Source organism: Labrus mixtus, chromosome 4 (assembly GCF_963584025.1).
Source record: "Labrus mixtus chromosome 4, fLabMix1.1, whole genome shotgun sequence".
NCBI classification, from domain to species: Eukaryota; Metazoa; Chordata; class Actinopteri; order Labriformes; family Labridae; genus Labrus; species Labrus mixtus.
This window is the reverse complement of record NC_083615.1, coordinates 21,501,946-21,521,490: the sequence shown is the minus strand read 5'-3', so window position 1 is coordinate 21,521,490 and position 19,545 is coordinate 21,501,946. Positions and strand designations below refer to the sequence as shown.

At 38.9% G+C, this 19,545-nt stretch overlaps 2 protein-coding genes across 5 annotated transcripts in view; both read right to left on the bottom strand.

The window, feature by feature from the left end:
* The window catches only part of LOC132973115 (carbohydrate sulfotransferase 6-like), a 366,303-nt gene extending 357,474 nt beyond the window's left edge, over positions 1-8,829 (bottom strand). For 2 of the 4 annotated variants that reach the window (XR_009672966.1, XM_061036371.1), the window contains exon 1: positions 8,633-8,829. The gene's annotated coding sequence lies outside the window, so the exon portion shown is untranslated. Of the gene's footprint in view, positions 1-129; positions 448-8,632 lie in introns of those variants that run through there. The other 2 variants (XM_061036372.1, XM_061036373.1) reach the window with 2 other exon arrangements.
* A 4,402-nt stretch (positions 8,830-13,231) lies between these two features.
* Positions 13,232-19,371, bottom strand: tmem231 (transmembrane protein 231). Its single transcript, XM_061036347.1, has 7 exons — positions 18,916-19,371; positions 18,610-18,776; positions 18,305-18,433; positions 16,922-17,065; positions 15,417-15,498; positions 15,132-15,237; positions 13,232-13,984 (listed from the first exon to the last, which is right to left on the bottom strand). Exons 1-7 carry the CDS (start codon positions 19,052-19,054, stop codon positions 13,822-13,824), a joined length of 930 nt encoding a protein of 309 aa, XP_060892330.1. The 5' UTR covers positions 19,055-19,371; the 3' UTR covers positions 13,232-13,821.
* Between the last annotated feature and the right edge of the window lie 174 nt (positions 19,372-19,545).

Sequence of the window (19,545 nt, the reverse complement as noted above, 5' to 3'; positions counted from 1 at the left end):
AAGGTTGAGGGTTCAATCCCCAGCTCCTGCAGCAACACGTCCAGTGTGTCCTTGGGCAAGTCGACACTTAACCCCGAATTGCTCCCACTGCTTCGTCGGCGGCGTATCAATGCGTATGAATGGTATTACCCCCAATTCACACATACTCCATGCGCATCATGGTCCATCAGTGCAACGGTTTTGCTCCGGACGGTTCGCGCCCATTCACACTGGATCCGTTTCTGGAACGTCAGTGCAACAGAGAGCAGCCATGTCACATCACAGGAGAACTACATGATCCCGCGGGAATAAAGAGAAAAACGTGCAAACAACATGATTTGGTGTTCGTTCGGTGCCTGTTTTGACGTAATGTTGATAAAGGGATGAAAAATACGATCGTGAGTCCGTATATTGTGTTTTATTTTGAAATTGACCGGATGCTCTGTGCGTTTCCTTGTCTGACTTCCTTTTTGGGTTGTCTTATTCAGTCAAGCTTGACACGTGCCTGCAGCGTACTCTGTCAAAAATAGATTTGCATCGTATATAAAACGGAACAAAGCGTTCTGCTTCGGAGATGGCGAACACATGAAACACAATGATTGACTAGAGTGGCAGCTAAGTACGGCGTAGTGCACGTCATTGACGGACCGGGGCGAGCACAGAGTATGTGTGAATTGGGGGCTAGTTACTTCTGATGGTCTCACTACATAGCAACCACTACCATCGGTGTGTGAATGGGTTTGAATGGGTAGATGTGTAAAAGTGCTTTGAGCAGTCAGAAGACTAGAAAAGAGCTATACAAGCTCAAGTCCATTTACCATTTACAAAAAGCCAATCAGCAGTTAAAGTCTCACCCATAAATCAACTGAAACAGTAACATTAACCGGAGATAGTCAAGACAGCTGAAGCAAGTTGAACAGCAATCAGCACCAAATTAACACAGAAATAAAACCATATGGGTTATGTGTACAATACAATAAACACACCAAAACCCAAAGATACAACTGCCTTTGTAAATGTCTGTGAAAAGGAGGAAATCACCTAATGAAGGCATGGAAAATACATCACAGAAAGCAATCCAAATCCTCATTTAAACCAGGATACTTTAAAGCACTTAGTCGATGGATCCAGAAAGTTTCCCTTTAACTGAGCCTCTGGATTCTGAGTTACTACAATATGATAATGAAGAATGACTTAGGCTACATGAATTAAACTACATGAAAACTCTCATTAACTTACAAAATCAACAGAGAGACCACAGACCATACTGTAACGTCATTATCACAACTCTCTCTTTAGCTGTCTATCTTTAATAATTCCCATGAACAAGGTGTGGAGGGAGCGCAGCAGCAGTCAGCGCCACAGCAAATCTTTTTGATGTTTAATGAATAAATAAAGACTTAGGCCCTGAACACACAGAGACACGTCACCAGAAGCGATTCATAGGACAGCAACGGCAAGAGCTTGGAGTCTGCTTGAATCCACTTTTCTGTTACCAAATAACATTTAATCGCCCAGTTGGGCACGCAGCTTGGCTCCAGGCGCACCATGCTGTTTTGCCTGATGCGCTTTTGAGGCATTTTATGAGCGGTCACGGTGTGATCGCGGCCTTACCGTGTCAACAGATGGAACAAATGTGACACCGAAAGGGATATGATCTGAAAATGTCGATGTTACTACTTTCACCTCTGTATCTCATCCCACCTGCCTACCCAAAAGCCTACAACAAGAGACAAACAAGTATCTGATGTCAACCAACCTGACACGAAACTTAATATTGCCACCCACAAAGACATCCTGTTTATCTGTGACTCCAACAGGCAACACATCGACTTAACACAGCTAAAAAGTGATATATAGTCAGCACTGTGGCAGCTCTCAAAAAGAGCCACAGAGGACTTCCCCTCTGCAAAAATAACTATATCCACATTACTGCAACGATCAGACATTCCCAAAAACATCACTAACACCATTAATTCAGAGATTGATAAGAGCTGCACTCAGACACCAAATGTGGGTGTGGCACACTATGAAAACATCAGCTACCACCACCTGCATGAAAGCATCCACCTCAATGGCAAAGGTGTTAAACTGTTTGCAAAAAACACAAAAGAAAATAGCTCTGAAATGCTTCCCCCACCCTCCTAGGATGTTGATGTTGCTACTTCCGGTTTCTGCGGATGTTTACCCACCATGGTCAGATGCGAAGGTGAGAACAAACACCGGGATACATACAAGTTCAAATAATGTAAGTGACTGAAACGCGTTGTGTGATATTTAAGTAGACAAATACAGTAGACATATAGAAGTATAAGATAAGAGAAATTGTTTTCTCAGGTCTTGCATGGTAACCAAAGCTGTTGGCAGCAAAGATGCACTCCTGAGTTAAATTCTTTAACTTCTAGTGTTCATAACAAAGTTGACAAGTTACAATATAAGCTACGACAACAAAGAAGACGAACACTCCAGGATACTTTGGAGAGGAAAAAATTGAAATTTCCATCAAATTAAAGTCAAAAAAGAAGAAAAAAAGAAGACCAAGGTACAACTTCAACTACCAGCTAGACAAAACTTTCCATGGGAATTAACGTGAATCAATGGGAGTAAATGCAAAATAAACCGGGAATTTACAAAATGGAAGGTTGGCCCTTAACAGGGAACTTAAATATAGTTGGGGAAAATATATTTTAGCATAATCTTGACTAAAACAACCAGATTTCATGCAAGTACACTTGAATATGTGCTATTCCTCAATCACATGCACATAGCACACACTGCTTACTGCAGGGCTGTTGAGGCCACGCCCCCTACATGCACTATGCACAGGCGGCTGTAGCTCAGTTTGTAGAATTGTCGCCTCTCAACCGGAAGGTCAAGGGTTCAATCCCCAGCTGAGCAATATGTCCGATGTGTCCTTGGGCAAGACACTTAACCCTGCATTGCTCCCGCTGCATCAGTGGCGGTGTATGAATGGATTAGTGTTGTACTTACTCTCTGATGTACATCACTTTGGATAAAAGCGTCTGCTTAGTGAACATGCATGACATCCATCACATCCTCCATCACATGCACAGATGACCTCTAGAAACCTGGACCACACTTATGAGCCCAGAGAGAGAACAAGACTATTGAAGCCACACATTTTATCCCCCTACATAAAGTGAAGTAAGTTTGGATTATATTATGGGATAATATATTTAAAAGATGTGATGTATTTTATTAATGTCTAACATGCAAATTATATCACCCAAAAATGTATTCAAATAGTAGATAGCTAGCTGATAAGTTAGATGCTAAATACGCTATAGCTAGCATCACTTCATTTACCATCTATGAGGCTATCTTATCATGATGCTAGCTACCTCAAATGTGATGCTGCTTTTATCTGCCTACTGCAAGATGTTTATCAATTGTAAAACATTTTGAAGATCATTCCAGTTGTCTAAGTAGGCTAACTCTCTGCTTTGCTTACATTCTTTTGCTGAAATCTTCTTTTTTCTAAACCTTATTTAATCGACAACCGGTCCTGGACATTTCCAAATCCTCAGGACTGTATTTTTTGATAGATACAGGAGGTCTTTAGCCATATTTTTTGACCTCTGCATCGCTACACTGTGACTGTGGCCTGACAAGAGCACAAGTCTGTGCCGCAGTACTTTGACACGCTGTACACAGCTAAAGCTAATTAGCAACAAGATGCCTCCCTTCTCCAAGGACGATTACCACAAACTTCTTCAGAAAATTGCAGTGCTGGAGACAAAGATGAATCGCCTAGAAGTGAATGTGGAAGTGAACGGACTGTGCGGGAATGACACCACATTACCACTAACTCAAGAGCAAGCTAACACACGGCTAAGGAGCACAGAGACCTCTACAATGACAAAGGTGGGCTCTGTTTTGTCTAATAAGTCTACGAATGGTAGTCCAAAGAAGAAATCATTTCTCTGGAAATGGGAGGACGGATATCAGGCAGAGCACAGCGAGCTGAGATATGTGATGAGACCGGCTGGCCTGCACTATCTCCCCTGCAAAGTGCCTCTTCAACCCCTGTATCTAGAGGGACAGCTGCGAAAGGGAGGGTTAGGAACAAACCTCCCCCACAAATGAATGTGGAACTACAGAACAGATATTCCCCTCTGTTGCAGAGCCCTGGATCTTCATCTGGTTCTCCATCCTCAGACACCAGGGTAAGGACTGAAAGCATATCAAAAAGTAAAAGGCTACAGGGAAAACTAAAGCATGGGCTTGAGACTCTGATTGTGGGTGACTTTGCTGTTAAAGATGTACAAAGGATGTGCAGTAAAAACACAGAAGTACTGTGTTTTCCCAGGGATATGGTCTCTGATTTAGCAGAAAGGATCCTGCATATTGTGGCTGAACACCCGAGTGTGAAGAATGTCATACTGCACATTGGGTCAAATGATGTCACAAAACAACAATCTGAAGTCTTGAAACAGGACTTCACTGGTCTGCTGAAGATGGTCAGCCCCTTGGATGTGGATGTGTTTATCAGCGGCCCCATACCACCAGTCAGAATTATCTCCAACCCAAATATTTAATTAAAGTCTTAAAACTACACTTTTTTAAATATACAACTATGGTTATTAGTTATTTGTCAGAGCAGTTACTAGACTTTGTCCGGGTTAGCAGAGCAATACATCAGCAAAGTTTTATCATAAAATGTAAGAAACATTTTGAGGCTGATCTTTACATTTAAATTCTCACATTGTGTTACAAATCATTACTTGGGTGTCATTACATGTTTAAGGATAAGAAGTCTGTTTTAAAACGATAAAAGACAGAGCTTTGGCGTATTTTTTCATTTTGTTGTTGTTGATAAAACTACTGTTAGACTGTAAATACATATTTGAGACATCCAGAAGAAATCAATATTACAATGCATGCAGTTCATGGTTGTTACTGTTCTGACAAAAAGAGGAATATCTGTGTCTTATATTTACTGATGTCAACAGCGACGTGGGTGAACATGACAATTGATAAATAAATAGTTTGTATTTATCGTAAGATATTTGTTTTCTATAGAACCCCTCGAAGTCATGGAGTCTGTGGACTTACGCTGCGGTCGCTGCGAAAACAAAGGTTCCTCTGCAACACCAATATCTGATTCTGATATCACAAAGTTAATAAGTTAAATAACCATTTGGTTCAGACACATTAAATGTATACAGCACATATTGTATTTTATTGTAATGCGTTGATAGTATCTTGAACACTTTGTTATGAAGCACTACACATTTAAATGAGAGAATTGCATCCTTTTCTGTCAGTAGTTGGAACATTCAGGGACTGAAGTCCCCTACTTTTGGAATCAAAACTACAAACCATGAATTTATAGATAGTATAGGAAACATGGAGACATGCGAATAACCCCTCAAACTGCCCAAGTAGCTACACTGAATTGAGTGTACCATCAATTAAACATCCATAAGAAACTGCAGTCAAGTGGAATAATTATTTGGTACAAACAAAAACATTTAAATTATATTTCACCAGTTGAAAAAGGGAAAAATCATATTTGGCTTAAAATGAACAAAGGACTACTTGAAAACTACAGATGTTTATTTATGCGCTATTTATTTACCCCCTTCAAGTCCCCCATATTATTCGGAAGAATATCTCCAAGAAGTCCAAAAAATGTATTTTATTTATTTAAATATATCTCCTTTTCCCACAGACCTCAAAACAAAAATGTATAGTTGGGAGAAAAACATGAACCCTTAGGGACACCAATCTTTTGTTATGAATGACCCGGTCTGTCAGTTTCAACAGAAAATCAGAGAAAGGTTTTGAACTACCCCTGTCTGAGAAATAGTGACCCAAAGCAGTTAACCCCTCCTGGTGGTCAATATTAGTGATCAAACTTTCTATGTCCATTGTCACAAGAAAATTAAATTGAATGTTGATTAAGTTTCCTATCCTATCTAACACACCAGTGGGGTCCTAAATAAAGGATGGAAGTTTTAGCACCAATGGTTTAATGTATGACTCTATGTGGATGTAAGAGTGCCATTACCAGAAATAATCAGACGGCCATGAGGTTTATCTTTAGGCCACTTATGGTTGGAAAGAGGTCAAAAGTAGCCATGACAAGGTGTTCAACTGATAAGAAACCAAACGTATTCATGGATACGACTGTCATCAAGTGCCTTTTTCTTAATGTCTACTAAGGGATTGCAATGTAGTCTTTTATAGTGCTTGATGGTAAGTCGGCGATGAACCTCTTTTATGTATTTGTCCTGATATAATGCAACTACAGCACCACCCTTGAGCTAAACCAATGATGATATTCTGATAATTAGAAAGTTCATTTGAGGCCAGGAGTTCCTGTGAGAGAGGTTGGACTTGGGAGTGAAAGGGTTTTCATTGATATAGTCTATTAACCTCAAGGTCCACTTTCTTAGGGCGCACTCACAATGGGCAATCCGTTCTGAGAGCACAGCCGGACAGCTGGAGTGTAGAGACAAAGGAATTCCTGCGGTAATTTTACAGATTCACATGTGCCAGCGCGACATAATACGATTAATGTGGTATAAAACCATATAAAACCATTTAAAACACAGAAACAAACACACGTTCTGTCTTTGTTCTGAAATGTCAAAACGGAGTGTTTTATTTTGAAAATAAACCAGATGTTTTAATAATGTTGTATCGGTGTCTGACTTCCTGTCCTGCTTGTTCTTTTTTCTGTGATAAATTGATGCGTCGTGCTCCGGCATCCTGCAAAAATAGAAGCCTTGTGTATCTGCTACAGAGGTCTCCGGACTGCGCATCGGAGACGGACCGAAAGCACATCTGGTGGAAGTTGGCCGTAATGCATTCACATCTTGCAGCAGATAAAAAAGGTACTTGGTTGAACAAAGCAAGTAAGTGTATGCATTGCCCTCACTGTGATAATCTTGCAAAAACAAAAGGTTTTGTGGTTGAATACAAATAGAACCTACAGACAACAAGTCGTACACTGTTTGTCTTGTCCTTGAGGAGTTTTTTTCTGCATAGAAAAGACGACTGAGGGAACGCCTGGCTGAGCTCATGCCATTCAATTCAAGAAACAAATTTCAAGATAGCTTTTGGTCACCTCGGTAACGTTGTAAAATCAGACATTACCTGTCTCAAAATTAAGCAGTAAAACTATTGCATGAGTTACCTCTAGGATGGATTATTGAAACTGCCTGTTGAAGCTGTGTTTCCCTCACACAGATGACACCTGGGAACAGGTATATTTATGGTCACCAAAGTATATTTCCCAACCTTTTGTTGGCTTAATCTATAAAATATGCGCAAAAAGAGAGAGTGAGAAGTCTGCTGACCATAGGTCCCTATGCAACGATTGTGGTGCTACGTCTCACTTTATAACTGAAGCTTCTTATGCAGTTTAAATGATTTTCTGCAGCTGCACTCCAAATGTTCTGGGGACATTTCTTCAAGTCAGAATGAGATCTGTTCATGCAACCTGGTGCAGTTTTAAAGAGTTTTGTAATGCACAGTAAATTAACAGTCAGCCTTTTACTATGAAATCAACATTACATTTTAATCTAAGAAAAATAGCGTTTGTTTTTCCTGTTATTTAAAGTTCTTCAATGAAAGAAAATCCAAATTGGTCAAAGTAGGTATCGGCACACTTCAGACCTTTCAAATACCTCTGCTGGACCAAATTAAAAAGAATCATCTAAAGAAGGAGAGGTATGGGAGAGTGTCGTTTAAAGTCAGAAGAGAAAAAAGAGAGAAAGATCGTTGACCAGCATAGCATCTTGAGCAACATCCTTCTAATTATTTTCACAAAATTACTATTATGGATCAATTCAATTTCATAGATGAAGGAAAGGGCAAAAATAAATGTATTAACTAGCCTATGTAACATTATTCTCACAGTTCAGTGGTCATCCATAAGCAACAATGAGCCTACTATGTTAATTTCAATAGTATAGTGGCTTCTCTTTTATTCCAGCTGTTAATTGTTGAATTTCAGTTGAATAACATAGTGATGCATGGTAACACTGTGCTATCGTTTGGTTTTCTGTAGTCTAAAACAAACAAGTCAAAGCACTTCAACAAATGAATTATCGTAAAGTTAAACTTAAGTGTATATTTTTCAATGATCAGAGCAGAGAGTTACTCACATGACCTCAATGAGCCTGCAATGTCCGCTTCATCAAGCTCTTTATTAAGTCACTGAACCTCAGACTTCGACACCACAGATTGCTTTGGGGGTTCAGAAAGATCTCAAGGTATTTTCCTAAGCATTTCAACAACACTATTGTTGACTTGAGAGAATAACCTGGACCATGCTTGCTGTAGCCCACAACACCCAAACTAAATAGGGGTAGTCATGGTGTCCCCTATGTCTACACTGGGGCCAGATATTAAATTTAGGTAGGCTATATAAACTTTAGATCAGTTTCTGTAGTGTTTAGCCACATACGAATCTCCATTTGTGAGAAGTTTAATGATAAAACGGGCGAAATAATGACGGTGTTCCCAAAAGTGCGCCATCCAGCTCTTTCCCCCTTCGGTCCCACGGAAACTAGCAACACGAATCACCAAGGTGAACAGAACAAAAAAGGTCCTGGCTGAAAAGGAGAGAAGAGAGAGTACGTAGCAATATTTCCCGAAAATTGAGAAAGTGAAGCCTTACCTTCAGCTTTGTCGTCTGTCGTTTTGCATGTAAACGGAGCCGGTGTGAAGTGCACTCTCTGTCCCAACACCCTGTGGTGCTGTCCTCTCCTCTCCTCCCCTTCGTGTCGGCGAGCAGCAGCTGCTCGGCTACTTCCACCGTCCGCTTGTGTACAAAGCGGTGTTTTGAGACGTGGCCAGAGGCTGTGCTGTGCTGTGCTGACTGGCAGAGGGTCGGGCGGGGCTGGTGGTCGGAGGCAGAGGGGGTCTTGGTGGGTGGGGGTAGAGAACCAAGCAGGAGGAACATGAGCCAGTTAAAAATGGCCAGCAGCATCTGCATTGTTATGTGAGATGAAGTTAGGCATACATCTTCTTCATTCAAACAGGTCCAAACAAATGTTTAGGTCTACCATATCTGATTACTTTAACAATGTGTCAATTCAGGTTTGTTAATTTATGTAGCATCAATCCATGATAATGTTGTCACATTGATGCTGTACCATGATTTTGTTAATTCAGCTATGGTTATCCTACTATAGCTAAATGAAAAACAACGAAGGTGTAGGCTATACTTTAGAAAGTAGTTTTCAGGGTGCTGTGGCCCAGCGTATTAAGGTCTCCTTTCCATCACAAGTAGACCAGGAACTTTAAGGCTAAGGAACTGTTCTCAAATAACTTAAGGTTGCTCTAGCGTACTGCCTTTTTCCGTCTAGGTTTAAAGATCACCTGGGAGTATAAACAAAATAAAAAAAAGGTGTCACTCTGATTCAAACTTTTACCTTTAATTAAAATAAAGAATTCATTTTGATGTCTTGTTTTTAGATCTGTAAATGTCTTAGCTTGTCATTGCATTGTCATTGCACTATAAGGGAGCTCATTCTATACTGATGTTGGTCGTACTGTCATAAAGTAATTTGGATTGATTCAATTTAAAAGTTCTTTTAAATAGGATGTCAAACAATTGCAGGTGTAAGTCTGTGGGCGAAACAGGGGATATCACCATAGATCCAGTTTTAGGAATTAGGTTATAAGTCAAATCCGACCTATAGGGTTTGCGCTCCTTGGCCTTGGTGATTGAACACAAGTTGTACACAGAGAAACAAATACAAAAAGAAAGAGTGGGGAAAGGATGCACCTGGTTCCTGTATAAGAAGGAGTCATATCCTTTCCATCTGCTCTGTGCAGCCATATCCAGAGTTCATTGGTCACCAGTAAATACCTGCTTAATGAAGACAGGGGATGAGAGGGGGCAGGGCTGAATGTGCCCCAGAGCTCTGATGTGGAAGCAGTTTCAAACAGTCACAAAAATCAAAAGAGAAAAAAAGAATAGTCATTTGAACAATAGTCAGTCACAGCCCCTTAAGCAGCCTGTGTGTGTGTGTTGGTACGATAATAATTCTAAAAATCTGATTGAAAGGTTGTTTCAGTTCTTCCTTTGCATGACATTCCTGATACTCTTATCAGAATCAGAAATACTTCCCCAGGGGGGAAATTTGGTAGTAACAGTTTCTCTTCCACACAATATAGCAGAAGAAAGATAGTAACATAAATTGAAATATGAATTAAAAAAAGAGATGACGGAATAAGTACAAGAAAGAGTATTGAAGAAATACAGCTTTGTACCAAGGGCATTATATAAGATATTAGCTATGCACTGTAAAAAAGTTGAAGAAAATAAACAATATATACAAAGTGCAGTATCAACAGTAAGATAGAAGAGTTTTGCACATTAGTTTCAGTATTGCACACTGAGTTAATGGACAGATTATTAACCAGTTAAGATTCAGAATATTGGAGAGTTTAAATAAATAATCAATAATGGAGGAGTTTACAATTATGAGACTCAACCAACAGGTTAAAGTATACTGATCTTGCTGCCAATGTCAGCTTGTCTGTTCAGCATTAAATGTATTAGCTTCTATATGTTATTCCATTTTTTACAGAGTAGACCAGGAACTTTAAGGCTAAGGAACTGTTCTCAAATAACTTCAGGTTGCTCTAGCGTACTGCCTTTTTCCGTCTAGGTTTAAAGATCACCTGGGAGTATAAACAAAATAAAAAAAAGGTGTCACTCTGATTCAAACTTTTACCTTTAATTAAAATAAAGAATTCATTTTGATGTCTTGTTTTTAGATCTGTAAATGTCTTAGCTTGTCATTGCATTGTCATTGCACTATAAGGGAGCTCATTCTATACTGATGTTGGTCGTACTGTCATAAAGTAATTTGGATTGATTCAGTTTAAAAGTTCTTTTAAACAGGATGTCAAACAATTGCAGGTGTAAGTCTGTGGGCGAAACAGGGGATATCACCATAGATCCAGTTTTAGGAATTGCATTGTGATGCCAAGTGGGTAAATTAAGCTGATTTTGTTGATCCACTTTGGTGTTTCGACTTCTCACATTGGATTTGCATGAGTTCTATACAAAAGAACATGATTCCACAAAGTTTTGTCATATAATTATGTGATGCTCTTTTCACCTATTTCACCACCATGAGGTCAGCATCAAACGGCAACCTCCAGTGTTGAAAAATGAAGCCAATGCAGAAGTGCAAAAAAAACTGCAGTCCCCCAAGTGTCCACCTGGGGCTTGCTCTAAAAGACCCTCTACACACATACACAACAGGTCATTAAATGCCCATTTTGTCAGCAGAAATAAACACATTTATAGCCTGGAACAAAAAAAAACAATTTTGATCTGAATAGTTTATGTTTTATTTATTTTTTTATAACTCATTCATTTTGATTTTCTGAAGGTTAAGAGTTATGCACAATTGGTCTTAGAAACTGGAACTGCCATTGATGCACTTAAGACATATGGCAATAAGTTCATCACATTATCCAGGCTGAAGGCTATGACATGAAAGAAAATCAGCAACAGTGTGAATTTAAAAGTTAAGATGTATGAAGGCCTTTTGTTGCCCCGTCATTAGTGCATGAATAGATTTAACTGTAATTATAGGCCACTCAATTATCAATACATTGCTCAGTTGTATTCTCATTCTGTTAGTTAAAACACAGTCTGTGTAAGACCCAAATGGTAAAAGGACTTGTTTTTCTATTCTTCTGACTCCTCAAAGCACTTTTTACTAACACATGACATCTACCTATTCACACACTGATGGCAGAGGCTGCTATCCATCAGTATTAACGAACCCATACATACACTTTCACACACCACTGACACAGCAGCGGGAGCAGTTTGCCCATGGACACATCAACATGTGGTTGCATGAGCTGGAGATTGAATCCTCGACCTTCAGGTTGAAAGATGACCATCTCTACCACTGAGCCACAGTAGCCCCATATTAAAAGAGATATTCACAATTCAAAACCGTAGATTCACATATATAACTTTTAACTACAGTGGGTACACAGCTTTACTGTGTATAGCTCTCTTTCTGCTCAGCAAGCCTCAGGATCTAGAGAACTGATTTGTCATTTGGTAAACAGTTGGTAAACATAATTTTCTCCAGTGCAGTGCAGTGATAAAAAGTTAACCAACATCAAAGCACTGAAAATCCAGGGTAACCCCTTTTGCTAACTGCAAATCCTGCTTCATAGTACAGGCGTCTTCAGTGACTCAGTTGGTAGAGTTGTCATCTCTCAACCAAAAGGTCGAGGGTTCGATCCCCAGCTCCTGCAACAACATGTCCGATGGGTCCTTGGGCAAGACGCTTAACCCCAAATTGCTTACATGGACTTCATACTTGTGGTGTAAGTAGAAATCAAGCTTAATAACACAGCCTCTAATCAAATTAGAAATCATAGTGATTTATATTTTCTATTACTACTAAGCAATAAAAGTGCCAGATATGATCAACACACCAGCCACAATGTTTCCCTCCTATCCTTTCTGTACATGACTGCTTCATACTTAAATGTGACATTTTATGAGCAGAGGCACATTTTAAGGAATGAGTTGGGCAACAGGGTGTGGCTTTTACTAAACTGCATGACCCAGCCCAGACCGGCAGACTGACTGGCCTAAATGAGCTAATTCAGTGGTACTAGTCCAGAGCTACACACACACACACACACACACACACACACACACACACACACACACACACACACACACACAAACCAATCATGGACATGAAAACAAGCATCTCCCGGGGCAGTGAATTAGGAAGAAAATGAGAACATTACTGTGACTCTTGAGTAATGCATATTAAACTCTCCCTAAGCAAAAGCATATGTCTCTCTTCACTCATTGAACAAAAAGACAGCAGGTTTTAGAAGATAAAGTGTCAAGGTCAACAAGGTGCTTATGGTCGGTTTCATAACATTAGCCCTGAAATAATGTCAAGCACAACTCAGCCGTCAAAGATAAGTTTGGTTGTTAGTCAGGTGAGTTGACCGATAGTATAGTATGGGGTATAGTCAATACTTATTCAGTCACATATTAAAATAGCTAAAGGGTTAATAAATGACTCAAGTGTGTTATTGACAGCTCATTTCAAGGTCTGACCTTCTTCATTTTTGTTTCCTGTGTTAAATTATCATTTCAGTTATTAAAGGACCGCAGTAGAACAAGAAACACACAAACACATTTTCATCCACAGGAGTGTAAGTAGTTTAAAGTAAAAGATTAAGAAATTAAAAGTATGAAAAAATATATAGTCTTACACAATTCTTTATTCACCCTACAATGCTATATACAATACAAAAGCACATTAACAAAGATTATTTTTATAATTACTGTGTCAAACTTTCAGAAATACTCATGTTATAAAAATGTAAAAAACTTTTATATCTTTGATAATTTACATTGCAGGAAAGAGCAGCTCAAAGAGGAAATGCATTGAAGAATTCCTGCAGGGGAAGACCTGCATAGCAACCTGTACAGGAAAGGGTTAAATAATAACCACCCCTGTGTTTTACTCCAGAGGTATACACTCAATACATTAAAGGAATACAGTTCAAATGAAACACTACACACAGTATATTTGAGACTGTTGGTGATTTAATGTTGCCCTTTATTTATATGGAAACAGTGTTAAGTCACTGCCACTTGTGATTATCTTGAAGAGTGTTGGTTACAAGAGACAACTGGTTCTATTTAATCTCTGACTTAGTATTACCTAATATCTATTTCTTCAGACTTAAGATGTCAAACATTTCAAAGACTTTAAGAGTATCAGCCTGTTTGTCCTTAAGAGGCTGACAGTTTCCTGTTCATCCAGAAGAGACAGCAATACCCCTGCATCATGACAAATGAGGTTTTCCAACTGGTATGGGTACAGTGGTGAGAACCTGGTTCTGGAAAATGAATCTCTGAACGCGCTCGAAGACCCAGAGAAAGATGAGGAGTACACTGACATATTGAATCCAGGCAAATTTGATGGTTTCCCAGAAACCAGGGCGATAGGTGGAGACAGTTAAGGTAGAAGTGAAGAAGATTACATAGTGACAGTCAAACATGAGCAGTGGATTTGGATGTGTAACCGTTTGTTTGAATGAAGAGACATTGACAATGTTAAATTAATCAAAAGTGGTTCAAAGGGCCAGTTCACCCAAATTAAAATAAACCTTTCTCATTCAGATTCTTCAAGTTTTTTTTAATTTAGTTTTTCAACATTAGCCAAAACTTAAATGAGTTCAGTAGTTTAATTTTGGAACTTATATTAATGAAGGATGTCACTGTCTTGGTTACTCAGGATGCCCTAAAGCTCAGACAGAGTGCAGTTTTTATTAGTAAATGTACTCATTTACTAATGACTTGATGTGCTGCTAATGATCTACAAGGTTTTCATTGAGTGTACACAAATTCAGATAGATGCAGTCTCCTGGCTACAGTATATAAAAACTGGACACAGTCTGAGTGGCAGTAGATAAATGTATTGTTGCAGCTGGGTAAACCTCTTTATTTTACGACTCCTTACCTCTTGCCAGTCTTACACTATGCACATTTTCAAAAGATTCCACAGTTACAGTCAAGTTTACACATGTTGCTATATAATCATGAGAGCTTCTCTGGGGTTGTTTAGTGTATAGAGGCTTATAAAACCAACGAGTAAGCCGGTTTCTTTTCCCAGTTCAGCATGTTTAATATTATCAAAGTTTTTTAGAGCTGGCTCATGAAAATAGTGCAGTCAAATAACATAAACATTGTTAAACAAATAATGACCGGGTGTTAGTAAAGATAATGGAGCTTGGTGTTCAGTTTGTAGTCTTGTCGATTGTGACCTGTTAAAATAGCTTGTCTTTGAAAAATTGTTGTATGTGACTAAAACATGTGTAGATGTGAGGGCGTGTTGGACTTAAGATTTATTAAAGCCCTTCAAGGTCTTCCAGTCTATGGTAGGTGTTGGTTGTAAGCTGATTAAAGTATCTATGCGTGTATTTCTCAACAACTAGAACTGCTTCTTTGGGCGCACTGCAGAGGGCTGCTTACAAAAAACACTATTTACAGTTGTAAAAATGAAAAATATGCCTTCATAGGAGGCTTTATAACCATCAAATGACATTCACTCTTTCACACAAACTCACCCTCTAATGTAATGATCAAAGGATATTTAATGACCTCAATAGGATAACGGATGTCAGCATTAAGCTGAAAGGGTGACCCAGCAGCTCGTCCCACTGTCCACACGGGCATGGGACAGGACAGTACCGTGGTCACTGTGGGAGAAAGGATAAAGAAGAGAGAGTGATCACATTTAAAGACTGCTGGGATGAGTCTGTGGGTTTAGTTAAGAGCTGTAGGCTGAAATAATGCTCTAAAAAGGTAGTGTCGCTTTGAGTGCACTAGTTTATATATTCAGTTAAGATAAATGTAGGCAAAGAAGGTAAGAGCTTACGGTTTCTTTCCTGGTAGCTCCCTATGATGTGATCAAGGTCATAAGCACTTGCAAAGGGGCTGGAGCCATCGATCACCGACATCTTTGCATGGATAAAAAAAAAGACAAATGGAACCAATCCTTAAAAAAATGATAATCTGCTGCTAGTGTTACTCCAAGCACAGAAACACAGACACTGAGTGTCAACAAGTTAACAAACCCTTTGCGCTGACCAACAAGACAAGAATAAAACCTGTTACCACAGTAACAATACACAATAGAAGAGTGAAAACTGGACATTAATTCTAAACACCTGTCAGAAACTAGACTCATATATATTTTGTTTTTTTTAGACTCAAACCAACAACTAAATGACCATTAACACTATCCAATTCAACAGTAAGCTTTTTTTTTTTTTTTTAACTTAAGATCTGAGATGAAACAGAAGTGGCAGGAGAGTAGGACTGCAGGGAATGTCACAAAAACTGCATCCCTCACATTGGCGCAAACACAGGGGAAAACACATACTGTAGTTTAAACATACAAGACATGAGCATGTTGGGGTGCTGATGGTGTAGCGGTAAGGTTTGCGCCCCATGAATGGAGGCTTTAGTCCTCCAAGCAGGCGGCCCCGGTTCAATTCCGACCTTTCCTGCACGTCATTCCCCCCTCTCTCTTCCGATGTCCTACTCTATCCACTGTTCTATACATTAATTTTGGGCTTTTTGTGCCTTTTTAAGAGACAAGAATTTCCCTCAAGTATTAATAAAGTATATAAAATTATTATTACTATTATTTTTTTAAACCTGGATATTTTAACACCTAGTTATTTTAGACTGATTTAAAACCTGCCATTTTTAAGCTAAATGAGTACCTTTTTAAACTCAAACACTAAATTAGAAATGTTTCAATCTGGCTTTAGGGCACACCAGAGTACTGAGACAGGCCTGGTAAAAGTAATTAGTACCCACTATTTCAGTCACAACTACAACACTGATGAGACAGAAAAAACCTTGACAACAACATGCCTTTGGTCCTGGTGCTGCTTGACCTGAGTGCTGCTTTTGCTACTGTTGACCCGACCGGCAGATTCTTTTTAGACAGATTAAGTGTAGGCCTTTCTCAAAATGTTTGTAACTGGTTTACCTCATATGGTATATGAGGTTACCAGAGGGGTTCCACAAGGATCGATTTTAGGACCATTACTTTCTAATTATTGCATATTACCTCTGGGTGGTATCATCTGGAAGCATGGCATCTCTTTCCACAGCTATGATGACATTGGGCTCTATGTGGCCATGTCTCCTGAAGACTTTAGTGTACAACTATTTGAAGGAATCACCAGTTGAGACCCTTCAACCTTCAGGATGTGTCAAAACATATCTCCATTTCCATTACATTCGTGGGTGGTGAAATCAATTCTACTTTGACCCCTATTGGTGTAAAAAGGAAAGTAATAAACAAGAGAGAGAGATAGATAGAGAGAGAGAGGGAAAGAGTGAAGGTGGGCATATGAGTCCACTTACATTGTAAATGTTGTACAGTCCTCTGTGAGGTAGAGGTGTCTTCTGCTGCAGCCTCAGGTCTCCGCTGATGAACAGCTTAGCTCCTGGGACAGAAGAAGAGTGCTGCACATAGGCCAGGCTCTGCATCACAACTGTAGACATCCTCTGGGAAAACAAAAGGGAAAAAATTAAAAGTTTGAATTTAGTTGGACCGTTGACTCAGGCTGTTCTAAAAAGTACAGGTTTTTTACTGAAGCTAGCAGCAGCCTTTTCTATTGTGGAGGCATAAAGTGTAATAGCTGTTGTATCAGTTGGATATATTCTTAAGCCATCCTTTATTAAATAAAGGGTACATTATTTTTGAGGAATAACACTGAAATACCTTGTTAAACTTGAAAAACCACTGAAGTCAAATTACCACTTAAATATGTATTAGTTACTGTTATTACAGCTTAATTCACCCTCATATTATGTTTTGTCGAATTGTTTGAATGTCCCCCTTATGGCTATATATGATTTTACCACTTTTCAAATTAAATGTTTGAGAATTATTTATTTGACCCCTATTTCATTTATAAAAAAAAAAAAAAAAAAAAAAAAAAAAAACCTTTTCATTTTTCATGTGAACATTTCCCAGACTAGTGTATGGAATCTGGATGTATAAATATGGACACCTACCACGCTATTTTAAATTGTAAAAAGTGTTTTTACAGAGTTTTAAGTTTTCCTTAATGTTCACTAATTTTCCATAAGACCCTCAAATGACTTTCATCTCCTGTATGTCTTAAAATACTAAGAAAATATTTTCCATAACTTAATTTAATATCTACACTATAAATACTTGTAGAACATATTTGAACAGGTTCAGATGTTCAGCTTGTCAAATTAAAAAAAGTGACAATTTTACACTTGTTTTAATTGTGTTTTACTGCTTCTGAGTATGTCAATTTTCGAATGACACTTAAAGTGACACACTGGCTGTTGATAAATGAGCAAATAGCAATGAGCCAATGTCAACACAGATACTATGATAACACACTTGAACATGAACTAGTTGTGTATGTGAATAGTTGAATGCAAAGTATAATTAAACATCGTGTCCAAATGGTATTGCATAAAAGATGTTTCATGGGCCTTACCATGAAGGAACTTCAGAGGGGAAAGTAAAGCCCTAGGTCCTATTTCTAAATAAGTTTTAAGTTACATCAAATACGTTACTGTAAGCCTTCATTGAACCTTTAATAAAATGCCTGCTGGATACATTTCTGTGCTTATTTGGTGCATACACATAGTATTTGTGGGACAGTTAGCGTGAGGAAACCTTTCTTCGTCGTAGTACAACAGATAGGTTAATCATCTTATACAATGTGAGGTAATTGAAAGACAGGGTATAGGCATACATACAAATAGCTGGTAGCTGAAGGTGAGCAGCAGTTGGACACTGTAAACGTGTTCCTCTGGTTTTAGAGGGAGCTCTAGTCGAAAAGTCAGGCGGTCTAGTTTTCCATCCTGGTTCTGGTCCTCCTCTCTTACCTGTGGAGTTTGTTTATCAATAAAAGATGCAAATATTGCATCAATATCCAAGCATGATAACAGCTCATTCTATCTAAGTTATAACAATTATTTTACTATGATGCCTACATTATTTAAATAATAAACACATGGAGGGACGAGCTGAAATAATGTTCATTTAAGGGGTAAGCTCTTACAGAGACAGCAGGGATCCGGAGGTTATCTCCGAGCATGTTGTTAAGATGGGGGAAGGTGCTCCAAGCGACGTAGTCTCCCTGAGTACTGGTTGCTGCCACCAGCAGAGTCTGGTACTGGAACCTCACAACTGGTTGTTCCTCATAAGTGCTTCGTTTTATCCAGAAACCTGTGACATTAAAACAGCAAGCAAACATTCATACTGGTTTAACAGAAGTGTTGACATGTAATGTATTGATACTCCGTCTAAGTTTCTCATTTAGCAGTAAAGTAATGTAATGGTATGTTTGACAGTAGTGCAGGATTACCTTGGCTTCTGTAAGCAACCAGCAGAGGAGGGATGTAGGTTAGACACAAAACCACAATCACAAACAGAGTGGCTTTCGTGCAAACACTCGTTTTGTACCGAACCAAAGCTGGGTGAGAATAAACCTCATAGAAAGCCATAGGGCAACAAATAGGGTCCTTAAATGTCACTTTTATGAGCCGGTAAGCTCGCGTTAGTAAGGTATTGTTCAAGCTAGCATAGATGCTATCTCACTGGAAAGTTGTGCCGTGTCGAGTAAACGCTTTCAAGTTTTACCGTCGCTACGAAATTAATATATTAACTTCTAATATGGAGGTTTAGAGCTTATTGTGAGCAAACATGGCGTGACACTTTGCTATTTACATTGGTTTCCAGGCTAACGTTAGTGTAGTACCATGTATCGCGCCATGTTACCGCTTAGCTTAGCGTCTTATGGTTACCATGGCTGCCAGTGCGAGCTAGCATCCATGCTGCATTCAAGTAACATGGTGGAAAATAAACAGAACAGAAACAAAGTTTACATGTTCATTACATTTTTAAAGTTCATGCTTATTTTATTTTTTTACCCCTTAACTCCGTAACGTTTTCACAAGCCAGTGTTTTATTTTTAATTTTAACAAAAATAAATCTA